The sequence below is a fragment of the Rhineura floridana genome, chromosome 18, assembly GCF_030035675.1.
Source record: "Rhineura floridana isolate rRhiFlo1 chromosome 18, rRhiFlo1.hap2, whole genome shotgun sequence".
Lineage (NCBI taxonomy): Eukaryota > Metazoa > Chordata > Lepidosauria > Squamata > Rhineuridae > Rhineura > Rhineura floridana.
Genome location: NC_084497.1, coordinates 2,134,359 through 2,160,048, shown reverse-complemented (window position 1 = coordinate 2,160,048; position 25,690 = coordinate 2,134,359). Strand labels below are relative to the sequence as shown.

At 44.0% G+C, this 25,690-nt stretch overlaps 1 protein-coding gene across 2 annotated transcripts; it reads right to left on the bottom strand.

Annotated features, from left to right (window-relative positions):
- Positions 1-655: 655 nt before the first annotated feature.
- ELAVL1 (ELAV like RNA binding protein 1) lies at positions 656-23,051 on the bottom strand. 2 transcript variants are annotated; one of them, XM_061602222.1, is made up of 6 exons: positions 22,845-23,051; positions 13,933-14,122; positions 13,240-13,343; positions 10,661-10,814; positions 9,364-9,589; positions 656-2,203 (listed from the first exon to the last, which is right to left on the bottom strand). In XM_061602222.1, exons 2-6 carry the CDS (start codon positions 14,102-14,104, stop codon positions 1,879-1,881), a joined length of 981 nt encoding a protein of 326 aa, XP_061458206.1. In that variant the 5' UTR covers positions 14,105-14,122; positions 22,845-23,051; the 3' UTR covers positions 656-1,878. The 2 variants fall into 2 exon arrangements, with proteins under 2 accessions (XP_061458206.1, XP_061458207.1); XM_061602223.1 differs by lacking the exon at positions 22,845-23,051 and adding an exon at positions 22,475-22,620.
- Positions 23,052-25,690: the final 2,639 nt, after the last annotated feature.

Genomic DNA, 25,690 nt, shown 5'->3' with positions numbered 1-25,690 from the left:
AGCATATGCGCTGCAACTAGTCCAAGGCTGCTCAGGGGACTATCAAAGGGCATGTGACCCCCTGCTGGCAGAGTGCTGCTGGAAGACCTCATGGCCAGTCCTCAATGCGGCAGCAGAGAGTTCAGTCGTGACTGGAGGTCAGTAGAGACAAACAGCCCTGTTGCAGAGTTCAACAGACAGCCTTGGTGCAGGTTCAAGAAAAGGAAGGAGACTGAATGAGCGTGGAGCTTTCTCGGATGTACACGGCCACAGAATCAGGGACCCTCAACCAGCTTGCACAAGATAGCTTCCCAAATACGATTACGTGGCAGGCTTCGATCATTCTTTAGGATTGGATCAGGATTCTCCCGAGGAAAAAGAGTTGGTGCATACTCTGTGGACCTACTACCTATGTTATGTTTGCTGGACAAACGACAAGCCCTTCCAAGCTGCTTAAATAGCGGCTTGCCGCAAACCCTCATTATGTCAGAACTGGTTGCAAATGCTTTGCGTATATACGCCTAACGTCTTACCGGCCAGTTTATCATTGTGTTACTTTACAGAACACCAGATCATTCCTACTAGCGAAAGAATTGTTGTATCTTTCATGTTGGACGCTGTACAATATGGGGGGGGGGGGAGGGGAGAAAATTAAAATAACAAACCAAACGAAAAGTTGAGCAAAACCAAATCAAATTTAATTGGTCTTAAATGCAAAAGTAAAAACACAAAAAAGCAAAAGAAAATTAACAGAAAAGAGAACTCAAAGTTTCAAGGCAGCCTGCGGAAAACTTAGGGGATTATTTAAAATCTTCAGTCTACCAAAAAAAATCATTTCTTTTCTCTCTTAAGTCTCTAACTTGCAAGTTTTAATGTACTTTTCGGCTGAGTGTTCAAATGTGTAAAGCTATTTGCCAGAACAAGCCCCTATTAAAATAGGGGGCAAAATCATCTAGTACTTATTAGAAGAGATGCGAAAAATTACAATGCTCAAATGTTCGTAACAGCTTTATGTTAAAAAACCCCCTAAGAACGCAAGAATTCAAACAAAAAAATTATCTTTGAAAGAAAGTAAATGTTAACTCTTGCGACGTTTATTTGACCAGAAAGTAACATGCTGGGATATGTTATCTGGAGAGAAGAACTCCGAAGAAGTGGCAACGCTGGGTTGGGAGTTTCATCTGTACTGTGAAACTTTCCCAGAGTTTCTCTGAAACTCTTTGGTCCATTCTTATCAGTAACTGGGCTTTTAAAGGGTGGGGGGTGGGCTAAAAAGCTTTTCCAGTTTGATATTTCGCCTATAGGCCAACTAGCTTGGTTAATGGCATTACAAAATGCTGGCATGTCTTCATTCACCAGATTCTCTTCACTTGGGCTTTTCTTCTACAGACTGTTAACTAGTGAGTTACTTGGTAAAACAAAATTTCCTACTACTTCTGCTTCGATGCTTTGCCCGAGGCTGCCAGGGGCAACATTATACTAAAGCTTGGTTGAAAAGCCCCCATCTTGGCAGACTCCAGTCAGTGAAATCAACAGCCAATCTTTTAAGGGATAGGGTGCCCCACAATTTTCACTGCTAGCCCGGAGTCTACTTGGTACTATCAATTTAGATGTTTGGGTCCGAGGACAGATCGTGAACAGAACCATTTAAAAAGGAAATTAAAAAGTGATAGAACATTGCAGGCCTTAAAAAAAAAACCAAACATTTGAACATGTTGGTGGCATCCCAGAATATAAAACCCTTTTCCACTTCTTATTTAGACTAAAGACAAACAACTTTTGTGAAAATTGGCGCAAAAAACAAAAAAGAGTTGTACACTAACAAAAACAAAAAAGATTTCAAACTTTTCCATCACTCAATTATCTATTCCATACAAAAAAAAAAAGCCACGAGCGAAGTTATTTGTGGGACTTGTTGGTTTTGAAGGAAACCTGTAAGATTTTGTCCCCCAGCCGGTAACCGTTAAGACTCGCTATGGCCATGGCAGCTTCTTCATAGTTTGTCATTGTCACAAAGCCAAAACCTTTACACTTGTTGGTGTTGAAGTCGCGGATGACTTTCACATTAGTCACCGCGCCAAAGGGGCCAAACATCTGCCAGAGGATTCCCTCATCGGCATCTTGGCCGAGGTTGTAGATGAAGATACACCATCCTGAAGAGGAGTTTCCTGGGACATTTACACCAGAAAGCCCACTCATGTGATCTACACCCATAGGAGAGAACCTAGCAAATAAAAAGCACATAATAGTTTCATGTAAACAAAACAAAACAAAAAAAGTCAATTCAATCAAGCAAAAAACTCAACAGGGAATTAAGATTCGGAGTGCTGGGGGGGGGGGAGCCCACTACGAAGCGCCCATGCACTGCCCATGAAGCAGGACTGTCGACACATCTGCAGTGGACAGAGAGCAGTCTGGGGATGCCTTAAAGGCAAAATAATTTGGGCCAGCATCAGCATTTGTGGACTGGGCCCCGCTTCATCAGATGTGCTGTTTGCTCTACTGAATTATTTTTATCTGTTTAACTGATTTACATACAGCTTTTCAGGGATCATGCCCTGTCAAGGGGAGTACAGACTAATTATAATTCATAATAGTAAAACATCAAAATATAAAAGCACCTGATTTAAAAACAGATTATACACCCCCACCAAAAAACCTGAGCAGCAGTAATTAATATAACGGCAATGAATAAAAGGAGTCCATAAAAAGCAATGAATTAAAAGGAGTCTGAAACAAAAATGCCTTACACTTTTCTCTTAAAAGATTGGGACAAAAGTATTTTCTGAAGGGTTGCCCTCGGTTGGCAGAGGGACACAAGCTCACACAGAAAGCTACACCATGCTGCCAGTGGGAAAGGAACCCAAAGGCCCGGTTGTGAAACATGCAAATGGGGCCACACGACTGGACCCACGGTCCTGATGAGAAATGTGGGTTCGTTTCACACCACAGGCATTTGGTTAGCATCAGTGTAGCTTGGCGATTCACTAAAACTTGGCCAATTTTGTTCTCCGCTTAAACATCCATACTCGAGCTCTGCCTCCGTGCATCATGGCTTTGTGACCCTGCAGTTGGCAACTGACAACGCTTTCTGCATCTGACGAAGTGGCTCTGGTCTACAAAAGCCCAGCCACAGCAAACCCGTTAGTAGTCTTTATGTTGCCACAAGTCTTCTTGCTGTGCATTTGGGGGACTTTTGTTTACTGCCATACAGCTAGCCCTCTGGAATTTGTCAGACTGAAACCCGGCTCTCTGCCAGGAATGTCTCCTGTACAGATCCCAGGAAAGTGAACCAGAGGAGAGGTAATTTGGGCACAAGCTGCTCTTCTCCATACCAGCGGGGCCTGCACAGATATTTCATGGGAGATTGTGCCCTCCATTAAGGTCAGGCTCACAGTCCCATCAGCGACGTCAGAGAGGTGCTGATGCTAAGATACCCCCATCAAAAGGCTTGTGTCTTCTCACTTGCTGAACCACAGTGGCCTGTCTCCTTCGGTGGCATTCCGAAAGGACCCACAAAGAGCACCTGATGTCAGGCAAAGGGCTTTTTGGTCTCTTCCAGATTACACAATTCTAGGACCCAGACCGCCTATACAAGGTTGTCGTTTGAGCTAGGTGACCTCTTGGTTTAGAGTGCTAAGCAGGCCGTAATGAGATAACCGGAAAGGACTAGTTCCCCTTTTAATTTGCAGGCATAGGGAGACAGCAGTAGGCGTGAATGGTGTTCTCCTCCCTGCCCCCCCAGTCACTCTCCTGTGCTCTTCATCCCCACTCCCAATAAAGTGTGTGTGTGTGGGGGATAACAATCCGCTCAGCTGCTAGGCCTGGCATCTTCCCAGCGTACTGCACAAAGGGCTCTTTCCCATTCAATTCATTCATCATTGTCTGACAGCTATTTATATCTATTCCCATTCTCCTCTGACTTAGGAAAGTGAGGCACTGCAAACTAACCCTTGGGGTCTGACCCTCTGAACCTGCTCTTTGTTCTTTTTGTGCATCATCACAACATGACAAAATGCTTGAGCTCAGTTGTGTGGGAAGACGAGAGGAGGAACATCCTGCTGGGGCAGGGGACCATACAAGCTCTCTCTCTCTGTCTCTGTGTGTGTTAGAGAGAGAAAAAACAGATCATGTGCGACTGCTTTTCTGACAGACAAAATAACCCCTCATTTATGAAACAGAATCAGAGGGCACAATGGCTAGCAATTGTTTGGTTGTAGTCAAATAACACTGCAGCCCTTGGGACACTGCTACACGTTTTCTCCTCTTAGCCAAGAAGAGAAGCATCCTGAAGTGTTTAACCCTAACCCAAGGCACCAGGCCTTTGCAATATGACCTTCTCTGCAGATCAGCTTTTGCAGTTAGGATCAGTTCAGATAATCCTCCAACCAGCCCACAGTCTGGAGGACTTTGAATGAGCCGCAGATACGCACACTCCCTTCTCCTTTCCCTTGTGTGGATTCCCTCTATTTCTCATTTAGTGCTAACCACAGTGTATTGTGACACCCGAGTCAAAAGACTAAGGTTTGCGCTTGCCCTCCAAATCAGGAATCATGATATCAGAGTAGAGGTTGGAAGAAAAACTCTAATCCTCATCTGCAAATTCAGACATCATGGCAAATTATTTTTTAAAAAGGGGAAGAGGAAAGGTGCACGTAAGTAGCTCCTTCAGGATCCACCACACTATGGCTTGGCACATCATCTGAATTGATGCCATTGATTCCAACCCTGAGTTTGAGGCTATTTGGAGGCAAAGCTGGCAAAAATAGTCAGCAATGTTAACACAGTGGGGGAGGGGGGGAATCATCATCTTACATGGAAGAGTCTGAGTACAGGCAGGTAGAAGAACATGTATTTATTTAACATGTGACAAGAATTCTACGACAAGAATTCTGAAAGATACCCATCTGACTCTACACTTCTGGAAAATTGTTTTTTTTTTTAAAAAAAACATGCAAGGGATTCACTGAAGAGGTAACTACCAGGAGGAGTTTACAACAAGCTTTGTGTGAAAATGAGTAATGGACTTTTACAACAGCAACAAAAATAAGACACATAAGCAAATGAAATAAGAAATCCAAAAACCAGAGAAACAGTAAATTAAGGAGAGGGCTAATAACTAAAGTTGACAACATGACTAGTGTTTTCAAAAGTGTATGTATACCTATCTGTGGTGAATGAAGATTCTCAAAAGGCAGCCACTGTCCATACAGAGGATAATGGCAAAGGATATAACTATGTTTCCATGGGAAATTTATACCCAAAACTGAACATGGTATCAATTGAACTGCGGCTAGTTAGTCTCTTGAAGACTGAACTATGTATTAATGATTTGCAATTTTAAAAAGTTGCTAATTAATATCAGCGGCCATTTATTGCTTATCTATGGTCTGATGTAAACTACTACCAAGCAATTAGAATCTCACTAGTTGTCGCTGAGACTGCAACCTAAGAGGCATGAGATCTTGCTAGTTCATTTGGCCACTAACAACAGAACGGATTGCTACTGATGACACTGAATGAGTTATCTGGAATTATCATTATCTATTTGCCATTTTGGTAAGGAATTTATGAAAGTGCTTGTAGGACTGAATTATGGGCTTGGGTATTGATTGAACAGCATTGGATTAACAAAAAGAAGCATTATTAGTATTTTTAGTGTACGTTTTGTTGGATAAAAGTGCCAATTTTTCAAACTGTGCTCTGAGGACCCCTGATGTTGCTTGGAAGATTTTCAAGGTTCCTCGAGGAGATCAGCAATGGTGGACAAGCTTCTCAGAAGATGAGGAGCCATATCCAGAGGTCCACAAATGGTGGCTTGGCTTATATCCTTGCCATCTCTCCCTTTCCCCACGTTCTCTACAAAGAGGGCTTGGTACAAAAGTTCTCATTTGTACCAGGGTGTGAAAGAAACAAGATCTTTACTGTTTCTTACCTTACCTACCCCTCAACACTAATGAGTGCTCATAGGAGGACAGGAACAGGTTGACTCCAACTCCCATCAGTGCTAGCCAGCTTGGCCAATGGTTAGGCATGATGGTAGTTGAGTCTGACAAAACATTCGTAGAAGCTGAATCTGTGTATGCTATTGTATTTGTGGACACCTGGCCATAACTTAGTGTCGGAGTGTAACACTCCATGATTGCATGTCCTGGGTTCCAGGCTTAATCCCTGGCATTTCCAGTTGAAAGAATCTCAGGAGCAGAGGTAGAGAAGGTCCCGTTCTGTCAGAGTAGACAGCTCTGGACTAAATTGCAGCTTTACCTATCCACATAGCTCATCTTCTCCCACAGGGCACAGGAGATTTTGTGCACTCCCAGCTCATGCAAGGAGCAATTTAATCTATCTCCAAATGAGATTTGTGATCAGATTCCACATCAGACAAATCGGTGACATCCTAAAAAGGAGAAACTGAGAGACTGCAGAACAGTTCTGCTAAAGGCTTCTTCACACATCAGACTAGGGCATCAGATTTCGCCCAATGAGAAACTGATCAAGGGATATTACTTATAAGAGAAGCCACTATCTTCACTGGCATGAAGTAAGCTTTCAGAGACGATGTGGAGGATATTGAGCCTTGATATACTCTCTCCCACCAACTGTGGGGAAAGTCCTATTTAAGGGACTATTTTTTGTCTATCTATTTGATGAACCTTGCCTTCTTGATCAGGAACAGATGCAAATAAAGTACACATTAAATTAGTCAATTTAAGTAAAAAGTGGCAACTAGATTTATGAACTTAGCTTTAAACAGAAGATGACAGAAATATTCTTCAACAAATTTTCTATGTATATATCAACAATATGGAAAGCATATCTATTGGGTGAGCGTATCAATATTTTAAAGGGGAATGAAAACCTTACTTTCTATTTTAGAAATTGAACTTTGAGAGTACTGCCATTCTAATCACCACTAAGAAGGAATTGTGCTGGGGTATTTTTAGAGGCAAGAACACTGATGTTTCTAGAACACTTTTTAAAAACAAAAAAACAAAAACCAGTAATCAAGTAGATGGCTTTTGCAAAATTTACAGGTGAAATGGAGGGGGAAAGAATATAGAATGACTTTTAAAAAATGTAACTTATCAAAAAAACAAAAAAGCACAGCTGGTGAGTTTGTAGCCTTTTAAAAGACCTAGCAAGTAAGATTAAGTTTAAAAAATGTTTGATCAGAATCCCAAATCCTAACACTTACACAAGGTGAAAGAAATGTTTCCCAAATAGCTTCCGGGGGGGGGGGGGGAGGTGTGAACCCAGCATTTAAAAACTGACATGTAAATCAATCCTCCAGGCCCAAGGTTCTCAAGTCACAAATGCGATTGCCCAAAAATGTCTAATATTAACGTTCTCTGTGTTACCCTACCCCCTTTATGTTGCATTAAGTCCCACTAAAACCAGAGGGTCTTAGCCTGAAAGAAAATACAATGCACACAGCATTTTACGCAGAAAAGTTCAAAGGGACTTATTCTCTAGTGGACATGCACCAAATGTCAGGCTTAAGTTGCAGGCAACTTTTCTCTCTCCCCCACCCAACACAAAATTAATCTTGGGAGACTGCAAGTTTGGGAATTAGAAGAGAAAGTTAGGGAAAGATACAAGCAACTATGTCGCATGTCCTGATTGGGCCTTTGTTCTGGGTGACTATGCCTCAAAGGGTTGGCAAGCAGGGGATGGGGGGGAGGGTCTACTGTTATTCTGCCTTGTCAGACAAGGTCATCATCTGGCTGGAGGAACACTTATCTGTAAAAGCAGCATTGTGGGGTCCCCCCCCAATGAGAGGGGATTCTCTGCATTCTTTTTCATGTTAATTCATATTCCTCTGTGTCCATCTCCGACCGCCCCAAATTCAAAGACATCCATCTAGCTTAAGCGCCCAGTATTCCTTCCCCAAGGTAGTAGCTGTGTCCCTTTACTCTTTACTAAAAAGGACATATATCCACATTTCAGGGATCGGGTTAAGAGATATCCTTTCCCCTTTTAGGGCTGTTCCCCCCAGTATGTGCATTAGAGAGTCAACTATGGGACAAGTCATTGCTTTGGGTTTTTTGGCTAGTTTTGCAACAACCGCCTGTAAATCCTTGGCTTTATATGGGGCACCAATCCACAAATTAAAATATGCCTTTTCCCCCCCAGGAATCTTATACCGTTGGGATTTCATTCTGTTTAAATTGCTTTTATTTTGCTGGCTTCAGCATCTCTCTCCACCCACCCAAAGCTTTAAAACGCTTATTTTTAATAGTTCTTCAAACTGCTTGAAACACTATTTTTTATTCAGAAAAGCAGTGCAAATAGCAGCACAACTCTAGCCTAGCTAGAGAATGTTTCCGAATAAGGCTCTGCGCAGGTGTGGAACCCGTTATGTGCAGCTGCACATAGGCCATGGGGAAAAAGAACAAGTCATTTTTAAAACGACAAGGAGCCTTTTATCAAGAAACTGCTTTGGCAATTTTAAGACTATGGGACAAAATAAACTTTTACATGCTTAGGAAAATTGTTTTAGTGGTACTGGGATTGCACCATATGAGGAAAGAGTTCATTACACACATGCCATTTCCCCAGAAATTTTAAAATGCTATCTTCTGACACACTGTTATGAAGCACCAGATCAGACAGACAAATTTTCAATCTTTATTAATGGGGAAAAGAGGACCCAGAGGGCTTTTAATCCTCTATTTAATGAAATTCTACTGGGATGGGTAGGGGGAGACGGAAGAGAGAAATCTGATGGAACAGAAATAAGAACAGAAATGGACATCAACAATGATTACTGACATAGCTCGGGAATACATATTCATTTGGGGGACAAAAGCACTCCACTGCCATTAAGTTTTGAAAGAAAATTATTTCAGAACTTGCTAAAGTTATACAGAATGCACTTAAAAAAAGTTCTAATGAAAGAAGTTGGAGGTGCAATTGGGGCCAAGCTGATGGGTTCCACGTGAACTGTCAAGAAATATTGGGAAAGAGTTGGTTAAAGTAATAACAGAAAGCACTGGAAACAAATTTACATTGAATCCTATTGTGACCCTCTTGAGGACATTCAATAATGGCACCTACGGCTGATATATGGCTAAATTAGCATGGACTCCTTTACTGATGGGTAGATAAACACACAGGATTAGACTGCATGAAGGCAGGCAACAAGAAGTATTCCAAGAAAAGTTGTCTTTATTGACTAATTGTTGGAACACACGGTCTTCACATTGTGTTAACCCTATTTCTTTTTTAATGGATAACATTTATGTCAGTGTTTACTCCTCTCCCTTCATCTATCTACTGGAAGTGTTTTGTCTGATGATGAGCAGTAATGATTAAAAAAAGGAAGAAAGAGGGGAGAGCAAGAGAAAGCACAGACCTCCAGTCGTTCCATTCTTCCTAACCTACCTGAATCTCTGAGCCTGGTGGTGGACGGGCCCCCCAAACCGCCTTGCTGGTGAGTGGTACAGCTGCGACAGCAGAGCCACGTTTTTGTTCTGATTGGGGTTGGCGGCAAACTTCACAGTGATGGGTTCAGAGGAGCCGGGGGGCTTGTGGCCGTTGAAGTTTGAAATGGCCTCTTCAGCTTCTGACCGCTTGTCAAACCGGATAAACGCAACCCCTCTGGACAAACCTTTAAACCAAGCCAATAATAAAAATGCAGAATGAGTGCATTTCCTTCACTCCCAAATGGGTCCAGCCTTGATCAGACTGAACAACAGTTTGGGGGGGGGGGGAGGAGAGAAACCTCCATCTGGCTTTTCCCCCCTAGTCAGTAACAACGTTTTCGTTCCAGCAGCCTTTTGCCTATTAAGAACCTTCTGTAAATGCCAGGCTTTATCAGCAGCCTCTGCGTTTGATTTTTTGAAAAATTCTATTTTATGATGCAATTCTAAATTGTTGTCTACCCGGAGTAGTGCAAAGGCACTAGGATGGTGGGATAGATATCTCTATAATAATACAATGGAAATGTTAAAGCGTTTCCCTAGCCTCTTGGGCTTCAAGGGGAGGCAAGGACTTGTTTAACTTAGCTTTGGCAGAGTCAAATTCTCGGGTTAAGCTGTTATTTAGGCTTTTGGAATGCTTCCGAAATGAAAGCGACCCAGACGTTTTCTGTCAAGCAACAGTGGGACAGCATTTGGTCAACCACTTTAACTGGGCAGACAGGTATGCAAACGGGCTCAAGGAGGAACATGGTTCAACTTTGTCAAATGGGGGGGAGATTCTGAAGCAGTTAATCAGCTCCCTGTGCAATTTTAATCCCTGAATTATGAGAGACATCAGTACAGGCAAAAGCTTACAAGCAGAGCTGCTCAACCCAGAATATCGTAAGGAGAGTCCAAGTGCTCATCTACCTCCACTCACCGGAACATCAACAGGAAAGTGCCTTACATTCAGTCAGACCACTGGGCCATCTAGCCATGTATTGTCTACACTGACTGGCAGCAGCCCTCCCCAGAGTTTCAGGCAGGGGCCATTCTCAGCCCTACCTGGAGATGCCCCTGGGGACTGACCCTGGGACCTTCTGCATGCAAGGCAGGGGCTCTGCCACTGAGCTACAGTCCTCCCCCAGAGCGGGGCTGCAGAAAAAGAGGAAGAGTTGCCAAGGGACACGTTTCTGGCGGCTGCTCTTGCAAAACAGGAGCCAGCCTGGGGAGTCGGGAAAAACGGCACAGCCTCTTAACAAAACCATCGTTTCGCACACCTGTAGTCTGGTCAACCAGTACGCGCGAGTTGATAATGCGTCCAAACCGTGAAAACATGTCCTCAACATCTTTCTGCGTCATCGTCCGTGGCAGCCCACTAATGTACAAGTTTGCGTCTTTGATCACCTCAGAGCTTGGGCGGGCATATGACACCTTTAAAAAGAGAACATAAAGAAAAAAGACCATCGATGAGGCATGTGAGTTCGTAAATGGCTTGCTGGCCACACCCCTCCAGAAATTCTACTGCCCCTTCGCCTGCCTTCTTCCACAGCTGCAAACAAGATTACCCCTACAGTTGCTACACTCATTCGGGGTAACAGCAGTTTAAGAATGAAACCAACTGCTCTTCGGGGCGGAAGAGATGAGAAAAAAGTGATGGGCTCCCCCTTACTGGAGATCTTTAAGTATAGGCTGGGCAGCTCTGGATTTCCCACAGCGAAGGAGGGCTTGGACTAGACGGCCCCTTTCAACTCCAGCAGCAGATGACATCATGGGCAGTTCCAGTCACCTAACCTCTGATTGGTCAGGTCGCTGCTGCTCAGCAGGACACAGAGGAGGAGCAAGGCAGCAGCAAAGCTGGAGTGGTGGAAAGCCAAGGCGGTCCTCCCACTGGTGCATCTGCACTGCAGTGACCTCTGCCTCCCTGTAAGCAGCAGCGGTGCGACTGACCAGAGGTCAGGTGTGTGGCAGCGTGCCACCATGTCCAGCTGCTACTGTTAAGCGCCACGATTCTGAAGAGCAGGAAGAGGAGCAGCAAATGCAACTCCCGCATGAAGCCCTCCAACAGGAGGTACGATCAGGGCTCCCTATTCTACAGCAAGCAGCAATGCAGAGCAATTAATGTACACCCAGGCTGCACCGGGCCCTTGCATGTCATCTCGTGGTAACAAACTGAGCTGCTGGATGGAGCAAAGGGACAACCCGACTGTCCAGAAGGTTCGGGGAGGGGGGATACAGGTGAAGACTTGAAATGCCAACGGAATTACTTTTCCACACAACACTTGGAGAGCAGCGAACCGAATGCCTACAGGATTATTATTATTATTATTAAGAGAGCATTAACATGGACTTGTAAACCTAACGCTAGAGATGCATTAACAAAAACTTGGGAGCCTTCCTGGGTTGCCCATTTGGCCACTCAACTCTTGGAACACACACCGATTCATAAGCAGCAATTAAAAGTTGAGAGTTAGATTTCACATCTGACAACCTCCCCCTACCCAAAAAAATTTGGCTTTTGTAACCAGAGAACACAACACTTGGAAGGGTACAAGAGGCTCATTCATGGGAGGATGGCAGCCAGCACGGAGTCACGCGCCTCAACTCACAAAGCAAATGACAGCTGTGCTACTCAGATTGGGAGGCAGGGCAGGCCACCCCTTTACTTATCCTCCCCCCGCTTCTTCCCCGGCCTGCCGCTTGTCCTTTTGTCTCGTGAGCCACGCAGCTGGAAGAGAGCCGATCCTGACGGAGGCTGCGCTTCCTTAACAGCTCTCTGTAGAGCTGTAGACACAATAGGCTCACGCAGCACAGAGATCATATTTAGAGCTCCAATGTTAAGACCATTAATTGACTGGGTGAGCACAGCAGCGCTTTAAAATGAATTCGACGCTCCCCGCCCCCAACCATCACTCTGGACCTGAAAAGTTACTGTTCGATACGAGGGCTTGTAGAAACAATGGATGGCAAGTGCCGTTTCAGAAGAGGCCTTTCTTCGTGTGGGAGGGGGAAGGCCTCTTCTGAGACCTGGTACGACACATGCATGCCTCGCCTAAAAAGAAAGACAAGCTACACTTTTTTCCTATCATTGCTCATAAGCCAACTTACATAGATGTAATTAACCAACTTACACATACATTTCATCTGCCGAGAATGTCCTGAATTGGACAATATTAAAGATACTGAAGTTTGTGAAAAGTGTAGGATGTGTGCTGATGAAGGAGGTCCTCGCCTTTAAATGTCACAAGACTCCAAGCTGTTTTTCCTGCAATTAGCTAATAATCTTTCCCCCTCCCCCTTCAACCAACTAAAGCTCTTCCAGAATTCAGGTTCATATAAAAAAAAGTATTTTATTTTATCTATTTATTTCACAAAGTGTATATGCAGCTTGATTGCGGAAAACCTGTAAGTCTCTAAAAGTACCAGTATAACAGTTAAAGACAAGCGATCAAAAACAGTTTTAAAAGAAATAAAACGGCAACAGACCAAAAACACATCAACATCTACGTGTCTGGATAAGCTCACCCAAACAAAAATGTTTTCAGCAGGCACTGAAAAGAATACAGCAATGGCACCTGTCTGATGTCAACAGGTGGGGAGTTTCAAAGCACAGGTGCTATTTGAAAAAGTTATATCCTGCCACCCTCCCAATGAATTCAAGGTAGCTGACAAAATAAAACGTCACAGTGTTTAAAAACTAATACACCCATGACCGTTCTAAAGGGACAGCCAAACGAAACATATTGGAGCAGGGGCAACAGGAAGGGGAGGGAAGAGGAGAAGGCTGGACAGCCGACCATAAACAGAAACTTTAGAGGCAGACCAACTCCAGCTAGTCTTGGCTGAGAGTCACTCTTACCTTGATTGTTTTGGACTGAAGTCTCAGGCCATTCAGCGTGTTTATTGCTCTTTCGGCATCTTTCGCTGTCACATAGTTCACAAACCCATAACCCAAGCTGTGTCCTGGTAGGGAGACAGGCGTTCATTGCATTAATTTATTAAATGTAGCTTCCTTGAAAGAAAGTGTTGAGGGGATGGGGGAAAACCACTTTGCTGCACCACTGGTTAAAAATTACACTCCACATTTGCAATAATCAGGGACACGATTTGTTTTGCACATGAATGACAAAAGAGCAAAACAGCAAAAGGAGAGAGGAATCATGGACAGCTGTTCTAATCCTGGAGACATAGGATATATCCAAGTACCCCCATTAAGTTGCCTCATGATAGCTCAGTCTTCCAAAAGACCTATTGAAAAAGCTGATCCAGTGGTCGTTTTCCCATGATCTATGTCCACTTGTACCCATGGAGTAGAAGGAGAGGGTAAAGAGAGTATCACCTATGTCCTCCCGTGTCGCAGAAAAGGAGGATTCACAACCGTGTAACATTTTTTGACTGTCGCATTAACGCAACAGTATCTTGTTGTTAAGTTGCTTTGAGGGGTTTTCTTTTGTATAAAGTGACAAATGAGTGCAAATAACAGCTTATCAAGATAAGCACATACATACAAAGGGTTTGTCCACCACTGTTTTATTATCGTTTAACATTTTACCTGCAACTTTGTCTCGAATAAGCTTGGCAGATTCAACTTCCCCGATGCTGCAGAACAGGCTTCGTAACTCATCCTGAGTCATGTTCTGAGGAAGGTAGTTCACAATTAAGTTTGTCCGACCAATGTCGTCCCTGCAGTCTTCAGCCATGTGATCTTCATAACCATTAGACATTTTAATTAGAAAAGAAACCTGTCAAAAGACAAAATATATTATTAAGTTCTGTGTTTTTGTGCTGTAAAAGAATTAAAACAAACTGAAAATGAATAGTTCATTATAATTCTCAGATTAAAAAGTAATATGTTGACCATTTTTAATATGAACAAATGGTATTTCTACAATAGAATTCAGTTAGAACAGAAAACTGAAAATGAATGCATGTTTACAGTCATGCAATTAACCACTTTTATTTTCATAAAATATCTGCACAGAAATTTGGTTTTTGCTGATTTTCTGGCCCGTACACAACATATTTCTCCTGGGTCCACAAAACAGAAACTATTGTCCTTAAATCATCTGAACTAACAATTTATCTAAGCAGTTCTCCTTCAGTTCAATATACAACCATGGAAAAGTATGTGACATGTACTTAGGGTGGGGGTGGCTGACCTGTGGCCCTCCATATGTTGCTGAACTCCAGCTCCCAGACAGCACTGTCAGGCATGACAGGAGTTGTAGTCTAGCCACATCTGAGAGCCCACAGATCAGCCACCCGACTCAGGGTAAATCAGTCGCAGAGCACACACTCTGCATTCAGGTGCAACCTCTGGCATTCCCAGGTAAACAGCATGCATACATTTCAGCTCCCTTTGCTAGCTGGATATTCTTCACTGTGCCTCATCTACACCAATTTACAGCAAGGCTATCTTCCTACATTAACAGCAGGCACTTCAAGAGACTACTACTGACACAGAAGGGCCATCGCCCTGCGGCTACATGCAGACTTCTCAGGTTCAGTCCCTGGCATTTCTGATTCAAAGACCTCAGCAGGGCTGAGAGTAAAAAAAACCCGTCTGCAGGGTGCTCGCAGTCCAGAATGCACAGGCCTGGGCTGCCTCTGCGAAGGCAGATCCTTATATCTAGTAAAGTATATATAAATGACTATGCCACTTCTGTCTTCTCTGCAGCACTCTCCACTGGTGAACGCAACACGTTGCAAGCAGGTATGTTAGCGACAAGCAGGGTTGTTTCTGCATGCAGAGGGTGAAGATTTAGGGTTATTCTTCACCAGGGCCAGTAGTAGTCACGTAACAGTGAAGGAAGGTAGAGTGACCAAAGGGGTGGGGTGGGGTGAGCAATTTGCACTACACAGAGAAGGGTCAGAGGGAACGTGCACAGCTCCACAGTCTGCCTCCAAGCCAGGGTTAACCGTGACATCAGCACCGGCTGTTCTCCCTTCTAGTCTTTGAGCGACCAGCTGTGGGAGCTTTTGTAGCACTACCCCTGCACTCAGGCAACAGTTCTACAAGCACCGCCCATGGAGCTGGCGCAATCTCCATTCCAGCTCAAGGGCCGCCGAGGAAAACAGCTGCCCCATGTGTAGACCCTTTGCACAGCCCTGCACTGACCACCACCGTAGGGAGGGAAATAGAAGAAGTGGAAAGACGGGGCTGGAGGAAAGAGGGCGTGTAGAGCAGGGGTGGGTGGACCTTTAAGCTAGCTGCACTGACGGCCACCCAAGGGCCCTATTTAACCCCAAACTTCTCCCCCCACCATGGACCACCTGAAAAGCGCTGGGGGTCTTGGCAAACTATGTAACTATTTTTCAGTACATTGTAAGAACACAAGAAGAGCCTGCTGGATGAGGCCAGTGGCCCACCTAGTCCAGCATCTGGTTTTCTCAGTGCCCAACCAGATGCCCATGATGGAAAGCCTGCAAACAGCGCTACAGCAACTCTCCCCTCCTGCAGCCTTCAGCAACTGGCATTCGGAAGCACACTGCTTACGACCTTGGAGGTACAGCCGAGCCATACTGGATGCAGCAGTCGTAACCCACTGGGCTAGATGCTGTATTATTTTTAATTGCATTTGTATTGCTACTTTGATTCCATGAAGTTCCATAAAATTCCAACTGGCAAGTGTCCTTCACCACCGGGATAAAGCTTGCGGACCGCCGTCTGGGAACCCCCACCCTATTTAACAAGCTCAGCTCTTCCCAAATGCATCAACGCAATGCTGCTAATCAGGATTCTGGGCCTGGCTTGCATTGCAGAATGCTTTGTCAAGGTGGCTGAACTTAAAACACTCAGCGGCAGAGCCGAAGTCTGGGAACCCACAGTGCCAAACAGCTCTGCGTGCGCATGAGTCAGGAGAGGGCATTCTGCCACAGAAAAGTAGCGTCCAGGGGAGATGGTTAACCTCCTCCTGCTGCTTTTGCCCTGGGAGCACCCTCACCCAAAAAGCAGCGGCTCCAATGACATGTAAGGGAAAAGTGGTGGGCAGCGGACAGCCAAAATGTGCCCCCCCATCTCCTTTTAGCTGTTCAGCTGTAACCCAAATTCCCAGACCAGGCCTACACCTGGATGGGTCAGGATGCACCTCCTACATCACAGACTGATCAGAGAAGTCTTTGTTCTGCCTGGGATATTCTTGAGCCAACTTCACAGTTGGAAACAGCACCATCATGTCTTTACATAGCTTCCCTTGGAAAAAAATCACAGGAAGCCCACCCAAAAAACAATGAAAATGATATAAAAAGTGATGTATATGTTGACAAAACAAGGTGGCATGAAAATGAACACTTGTGCTCACTCACACACACACAAATGCAAGTGCTACTATGTAGCAATAAAAAAAAAACCCCTCAAAACTCCTAACATTTTCATGAAAAGATCTCCTGATTTTTGTCCCTCGCTTTATACCATTTTCATTGTCTTGGGGGTGCCTGTGATTTTTGTCTGCCATCTCATACTGTTAAAGACCTTCTCCCTGGTTTGGGTTGCTTCTTTTGGCAAAGTGGTTGGTAGAGTGCGGAGCGCTTAAACTCGGCCGCCAAGCCCAAACTCCAAAGGAGCCAGCCTTGACACTACTTGTCTAACAGCACTCTCCGATCCTCTGGAAAGGAGACAAGGAGCAACAGGCCAGGCCATCTCGGTCTGATCAAGTCTGCCTACCTGGTAAGAGCATACAAGTAATTTATTTATTTAACATCCCACCCTTCCTCCCAGAAGGAGCCCACAGCAACAAAGTTAACATTTGTTAACTCGGTGGCTGCCCCTAGGCTTTGGAATTCCCTTCCTAGGGAGGTAAGAATAACCCCCTCCTAGCAGTCCTTCCGCTGACAAGCAAAGACCTTCTTATTCCAACAAGACTTTGGAATTGAAGGCTGTTAAGGATAGGGCGTGAAGGGTGCTGCATTGCTAATGTCTATTATATTATTTTTAAACTAGTTTGAACTCTTTTAGCTATACGTGTGTATGGTTTTAATATCGGAAATAGTTTAATGTAGACTTTGTATGTTTTTAATTATATGTATTTTTATCTGGAAGCCGCCATGAGTTCCAGTTTTGGGAAAATGGCGGGGTATAAATAAAGACAACAACAACAACATTTAAAACAAGAAGTTCCTGGCCAGAATGTATTCCAGATTATCCTGTCACTCTCAAACAACACTTTTGGAGTCGTATCAGCGGCTTTCCTTCTCCATTCAGTGCACACACACACGCACACACACTACAGAACCAGCGTTAATTGACATAAATCTTCCAGTGTACAAAAGCTTGTTTCATGCTCAATGGTGAGAAACAGGAAGTAAAACTCACTGGAGCCACTGATGGACAAAATGCGCGAGTACCTTAAACAGAAGAGGCCTTTCAGCGGGGAAAACTGTTACACATGAGAACTTCAAAATTCTGCCGTCCAGTAATTTGGAATGTGGTGGTTTGGCATGCCTGTTTCTTCCCCTCACCCCAACATTTAAACAATGGAATTCAGGGGATTGTCCAAGGAAACTGTTTTCCACCCTCCCCCTTCAAAAAGACTTATTGGAAACAAATGTGTACAGCTAAGGAGAAAAAATGCACATTAAAAATTATTTCATCATAAAAAAACCATTTTATGTCTTCATTAAATTGTTCTTAGTAAAGCAAAGGCTGCATGTTACCTTAGTGGTTTTAATTCCCATATTAACAGACTCACATTTTGACAAACATAATCACCTGGCCTCCCCTCCCCAAATTTAACTATATTTGTCAGTTTTGTTATATATATTAAAGGAAAAATGATAAATCTGCATCTACATTGACACATCCCGAAAGGAAATAGTACACCATATAACACCCAACAGAAAAGGGGAGAAATACAAGCAAAGTAAACTCTGACATTTCTTAAGTATGGCTATGTTTATAGGAATCACTGTAACAAAATAAATATTAGTAACAACTGCACAAAGGTGCAAGATCTGGTGCCAAGTATTCCTTTAATATTTAACAAAATTTATATATGCTTGATCATAGGAAAACTCTTAAATAGTTTACAAAAAGCATAGAAATTATAGTATCTAGTAGCAATTGAACTGTATGGAACGCTCATCGCCAGTCCCTGCAATTGACCTGCCACAATTGGTACTGGGCTGAAATGCTTGCATGCTTAATTGGGAGTCAGCCTCAATAAACTCAAAGAGATCAATTTCAGGCAAACATGCAAGTTGCAATGTCAAATATCAGGATTTGGGGGGTGGGTTATAAATTTCAGATAGAGCAGGTGTATTTGGGTAAACCAGCAGGTTTGATTTCCATTTGCAGAAACTGTAATTTTGCTGGTGTGGAAGATTATCCTCAACCCAACTTCAGTCACGTTCTACCCTCTTTATGGCAGGAAATTTGAAACAATTACGGGTAGATGACTGTGCAAGGGGGGGGTTAAGAATAGGGATGTGCAAAGGGCAAAAGAAAGGAACAGCATTTGAAGGGAGGAGCGCAGTGGTAGGCCACCTGCTTTGCATATGGAAGGTCCTAAGTAGTATCTCCAAGTAGGGCTGGGAAAGACTTCTGCCCCAGGGCTCTCGCCCCTGTTGTAAAAGATTTAATTGCCAGTTAGTGATAGTCCTAGCCTAGGCAGACCAATGCCCTACCACAGAATAAGGCAGCATCCTATGTTCTTATTGAAACCAGCCCTTTCAGGACCGTGAGAAATGGCACCTGACTTCTTAGGAGAATCCTCAGTGTGAGCAGGTCCCATGTTCAGTCTTCTGCATCTCCACTAGAAAAGACCCTCTGTCTGAAACACAGGAGAGCTGCCACAAGTCAGCATAACTGATGCCAAGCTAGATGGCCTGACTTGGTATAACGCAGCTTCCTACATGCCTACATCTGCATCCAGATGAAGAAGCAATGGAGAGTTTCTGGATGTGCACCTCATTGGAACAAGTAAACAGACATACAATATAGTGCGTACATCCAATTTATGTCTGTAGGTCCCAGATACAAAGATATCCTCACCATTCTGCAAATTTTCCATGGATGCTCATGACAGAAATTCAGAAAAATCCCTGGGAGTAAGGGGACAAATTTTGCATATACCTATTACCCCCCATCATGCAGCTTCTGTACAATTTTTTTTTTTGCAAGTCAGCCTAGGAAGACCCCAGTGAGATAGGCCTCATGCAACAAAAATACACCTGGTGAAAGTTGCTACATCAGAAAATACAAACATGCACTCTGCCCACACTTACAACAGGAGTGGGAAATGTATGTAATTTTTCCAGTATATCAAACCTTCCTGCCTGGTAGGCCTGCAGGTGACTTTTGCTCATTGGAGGCAACCAGGCAAGTAACTATTTGCAAGCCTGATTCTAAGGAAGATGAAATCAAAAGGGGCAGTAAAGAGGAAGAACTAGGATGCTGCTACAAGAATGTTATGCCCACATTCTAACAACGGTTCTATGGATCACGGTGAAGACCTTTTTCACTTAAGGCTGCACGTAGAACCCACAGGACTGGATGCTCCTCTGTACAAAGCTCCTCTATTGGTTAGAACAACATTCTCTGCCAATAGAAAACTTGGCATGACAGGGAAAAAACTATGCTAGACCCTCCTCCCTGTAACACTAGATTTCTATGTGCAGGAATTGTGTTTGTATAAAGGAGCATTCAGTCATGTCTGATGCAGCACAGTCAAGAAACAGATCGATCACTATCAGCAGCTTGTGAGAACAAGGCCTAAAATTATAAGACACCAAAATTACATAAAATAACCCCTCCATTTATTAATGTTGGCAGATTAGGGTTAGCAAGGAAGTAGGATTGAGGAGAAAATAAAAACAGGAATGTGTAACATTTGATGCTGGCTGCTAAAATCTGGAAAAGATATTAGAGATACATCAACCTAAGTATTCTTTTCTGTGTTTACTTACTACATTTGTATTCTGCTTTTCCCACTCTATCCCCTTTTTTAAAAAGAGAGGTTTTGGAGAGTCAAGAGTTGAGCTTTTGGTAAAAAGCCCCCCAAAGAAATTACAGAGGAAAAGACTCAAATAAATCAAGAAATGAGGGAGTAATGAGAAGACAGGCTTCCAATGTGACAGATAGATTAGATATACATATATACATATCTCTGCACCCGAATTGAAAACTCACCACTCTCACAGCAGGCAAACAATAACAGTGTTTGCATTCCTTAAAAAAAACACAGGCAGTACCATAAAGATGATACATTTGTGGCTCATCAGCAAACCCTATGTACATGCATGCATGTAAGCACACCCTGCCACCCTGAATTCACTTCCACCTTCTTTCCTTTGACAGAACTGGCTGCTTCAGTGAGGTTTCATTGACTCCCAATCCACAATACCTCACTGTGTAGCACCACCACCAGTCAATGCTCTTGAGGCCTGGAAAAAGAGAGCCACAAATCTCAACACTGTCGTGGGACAGTTCTCCTGCTGTTCTGATTCTGGTCTTAGCTTTCATTCCTTAGAGTAAGGATGGAATCAGTGTTGGACTGGACTGAAAAGACCCACATTCAAATCCCTGTCAGTCACTCAGCTTCCTGATGACCTTGTGCTGCTCACTATCTCTTAGCCCATGGTAGCCAGCATGGTGCCTGCCGGATGTTGTTGGACTACAACTCCCATCATCCTTGACCACTGGATCTCTGGTGATGCTGTGAGTTGTAGTCCAACAGTACCTGCAGGGCACCTTAGCCTAATCCACTTCATGAGGTTGTTGTGATGATAAATTGGGATGGAAGGAGAGAGAGGTCTGTGTTGCTAAATGGTGGCATGTTCCAAGCTTCTGTTTTAAATGACTGTATTTTACTTAAAATAAATATTTCTGTCTATCTCTCCCAAGGCAGCTTGGTACAAGAACAACATAAAACTGCACCCTATCCCATCCCAATAAAAAGCAGTCATTTAAAACAGAAGGATTACAGGGAAGCAGTTTGAACACTCCAAAACACAACATAAAATGATCAGTACTAGTAGAGAAATAGCTGGAAGAGGTAAGTCATTGGCTCACTCACTTGTATGTGATTCCTGGTAGCTTATGATTACCAGCCTAGCACTGACATAAGAACATTAGGAGAGCCATGCTGGATCATGCAAACGGCGCATCTAGTCCAGCATCCTCTTCTCACTGTGGCCAACCTAATGGGAACCCTGAAAACAGGACCTGAATGTGGAGGTAGAACATAGCTATCATGGCTAGTGGCCATGAATTTGCCTAATTGTTTTTTAAAGCCACCCAAGTTGGTGGCCATCGCTGCCTCCTGTGGGAGTGAATTTCACAGTTTTACGAGCTGTGTGAAGGGCTTTCTTCTATCTGTCCTGAATCTTCCAAGTTAGCAGTCTTAGGAAAAGTGAGCAGGCAATTGACAACTGACCCCTTTCTCTAGGGAAAACAGCAATACAATGGACCACAATATTATTTGTGTATGTTTACATAATTTTGTGTAAATATACACACAGAGAATCTTGTTTTCTATATATTGTATAGCACACACAAGCATCTGAAAGGAAATCTGCAAATGCCAAGCCATTGTTACTAACATTGGTTTGCAATGCAATGGTGCTCGCATTCCTCCTTGCCCCCCTTCCAACAATTATATATTATATGTTTGCAGAAACACTGTAAAATGACAAATTATTTACAATGAATGGCTGGCATTCCTACACCCCCCACACCCCCAGTGATGCAGCAATACTGGCCAATCTTGCAAAACTGTTGTCCTAAAGGCCATAAAACTATATATGCACACACTTACGGCTATGACCGTGCACATGTAGAACTTCAAAAGTGAGAACAAGCCCATGTCAATATTGTTACTGCTATTACAACTCATTTGCGCACTGCACTTGCATTCCTTCCCAGCAGCCAAGCAAAGAACCCTGCTTCCCCTACACACGCCACATAAGTAAGGGGGGAGGGAGCCTCCAGCCCTCCACAGGTTGCTGAAGGGCAACGCCCTCCACCCCTGGCCATACACTCTTGTTTTGGGCTAATGGGAGGTGTTGTTCAGCCATACCTGCAGAGGACCGAGAAATTCCACCCCCGCGCCTCCCCCTACGATTTTGAGCCTATATAGGAAACAGCAACACGGGTCTACCTGACGAGGCTGTTGTCCGCAATATTACGTGCATACACAAACACACGCATAGTCTAAGAAAGATAGTGTCTGCAAACACCAAGCTATTGTTGCTGCTGGATTGGATTGCCCGCGCCCAAGGACGCGACGAGCCTCGTCCATCTGTTTTTCCCCGCCCTAACAAAAGACTCTGACCCCGCCCATATTCGCCCCCCCCCGGGCCGCTAGCGCCAGGCCCCGCCCACCCCTTCCTGCGTCACGGGCCCGGCAGGCCGCAAGGCAGGCCTGGCTTTCTCGCGCGCGCGCACGCACGGAAGCGCGCCGTACGGCCACGGCCTCGGCCTTTCCCCCCCCCAACCGCCTCAGTGACCGCGGCCCTTGCCGGCCTCACCTGGCGACGGCTCCGGTGGAAGAAAGCGAGGAGGAGAAGGATGAAGGCAGCGGAGAGGGAAGGGGAGGAGGAGGAGGAAGAAGAAGAAGAAGAAGAAGAAGTGTCCCTCCGACCGCACAACGAGCCGCTCCGCTCCTTCAATCAGCAGCAGCAGGAGGAGGAGGGAAGGCGGGTGCGCCGCCGTGGCCACGCCCCTCGTCCAACGCCCGCCTAACGCCGCTCATTGGCTGCGGTGCGCGCGCCAGGCGGCGCCCATTGGGCCGCCGCCGCGCCAATTAAAACGGCGGAGGGAGGAGAGAAAAAGGGAACTGATGCTGGCGAAGGGAGGAAGGAGCTCTGCTCGGTGGGCGCATGCGCAGTGGCGACGCTCGTCGCGCGACGGATGCGTACTATTAAACCTTTTTTTTCTTCCCCCCCTTTCTTCCCCCCTCCCCCTTCCGCGCGGGCGTGGCTGAATTTTCCTCAGGCGGAACAGTCCGCGCGCGCTTCGCCACCCCCGCTTCACACGTTACGTTAGCCGCGGCCCTTGAACCGCTTTAACCGGCCGCGCGCGTCAACGTGTGTGGCTTTTTCTTTTTAACCCTCCTGCCTTTTTAAAGTGTTTTACGCGTTTTATGGTTCTAAATAAACAAATGAAAATATATATATTTTAAAAAGCATACACGTCAGCGAAAACCCGCGCCCCGTCTGTTCACACGTTACGGCCTGAGAGACTTCTGAGCCCGCATTTAGGCTGTGAGTTTTCCCTCTGAAATGGCCGCCCGCTTTCGCGCCTTGTGGTGGCCACACGTTACCTGTGTAAAATAATTTTAAAACCACAAAAAGATCATTCCCCCTAAGCTTTTTTTTAGTTATAAGATTATTCTGACTGCTCGAGAGATTATTCTTATATATTGGGGGAGGAATCCTTAATGCGAACTTAAAAGCTAGGCAGGTTGCTTAGCTTTAAGGCTCGCTGGTTTTAAATGATGTTATGCCAGCTGATCCAGTGGCTATTTATTATTATTATTAATTATTATTATTATTATTATTGTAAATCGTTTTGGGATGCCTCATGGGAAATGATTCCTAAATTAAAAGGGTTTTTAAAAAATTGTATAATGGCTTTTGCAATATGTCTTGATATTACTTGGTGTTGTGTTTGTGTGTGTTTAAAACTGTACTGAAGTCCCCTTGTGAGGGTACTTATCCCAAAAGGTGACGTATACATATTTTAAATAAAAATAAATGCCCACATATACAAGCTCTCAATATCTGGAGCTTAATGGAGATCTGGAAGAAAATGGGGATACGAAACAAAAACTATTTCTTCTGCAAAAAAAAAAAAAAAGTGTATTAAAAACAATCTGTATTACAGGAGCACACCCGAAACACCACCATTAACATTTAAAGTGAGCAAGGAAGGATATAGATTTGTGACTCTTGATATAATTGTTAAGATTTTTATGAGATCTAGGACTAACAAGATTGGTTTATGAGGAAACTTTGTGATACATTACAATTTAAAATTTCTTGGAGTAGCCAGCCATGTGATTCTGCACTGCCAGTAATGGCTGTTTTTATGTTTAAATACTGCTGATCTTTTTCAAGAGGGCAGTATATAAATAATTTTATAAATAAACAAAACAGTGCAAATCCTGACCATTTCGACTCAGCTCAGTGGAGTTAGGATTGCACTTGGCCAATGGGCCTGACCAGATGTTGTTGGACTACAACTCCCATCATCCTTGACCCTTGACCATGTCTGCAGGGGCTGATGGGAGTTGTAGTCCAACTAGCATGGGGAGGGCATCACCTTGGCTACACCTGCATTAAATTATAAATGGATTCAAATTAAGAACTTCGATGGGTGCTGAAATTATAAATAAAGGTTTCTGTTTATTCAATTGTCAGTAGTTATAGTAAAAAAAAACAAAGGCGGGAAGGAGATTTGCAAAAACATACTTAAAAGGAGGAATGAGGGAAAAAAATCACATCACATTTAAAATTTAAAGGTTTTTGATACTATTCTTAATTGTCTTCATAACTGAGTTTAGATTGGATTGTGTATTTTAGTATTTGTCGTTCTGATCCAGTTTTCATTTGTTTATTTTCCTTGTTGCATTGTTATAAAAGAGAACTAGTGTGCCGTAGTGGTTAAGGTGTTGGACTATGAAGCTCACTGGGTGACCTTGGGCCAGTCATTGCCTCTCAGCCTCATGAAAACCCTATTTATAGGGTCACCATAAGTCGGAATCGACTTGGGCAGTACATTTTAAAAAAAAATATCGTTATAAAAGCGTTTTTTTTAAAAAAAAAAAATCTGAATTGTTAGGCCCACTGATGAGAATTTGCCAAGGAGGCAGCATAGGTACATAACCTTAACCTCCATAAATCTGTCAAATATTTTAAAGCCGTCCAAGTCGGTGGCCACCATTGCCTCCAGTGGGAGCAAATTCCATGGTTTATTATTTATTATTTTATTTTATTCAATTTATATACCGCCCGCAGCCTGAAGGCTCTCAGGGCGGTGCACAGCATAAGATAAATACAATAAAATCACAAAAAACAGTAAAAGCATACATATTGAACAGTTAACAATCTGCTGTACATTAAAAGCTAAAGATAAATTAAAATGCCTGGGAGAATAAAAAGGCTTTAACCTGGTGCCGAAAAGATAAAAGTGTAGGCGCCAGGCGCACCTCATCGCAGAGACTGTTCCATAATTCGGGGGCAACCACTGAAAAGGCCCTAGATCTTGTTACAACCCTCCGAGCTTCTCTGAGTCGGAGCTCGAAGGAGGGCCTTAGATGTTGAACGCAGTGAACGGGTAGGTTCATACCGAGAGAGGCGTTCCACTAGGTATT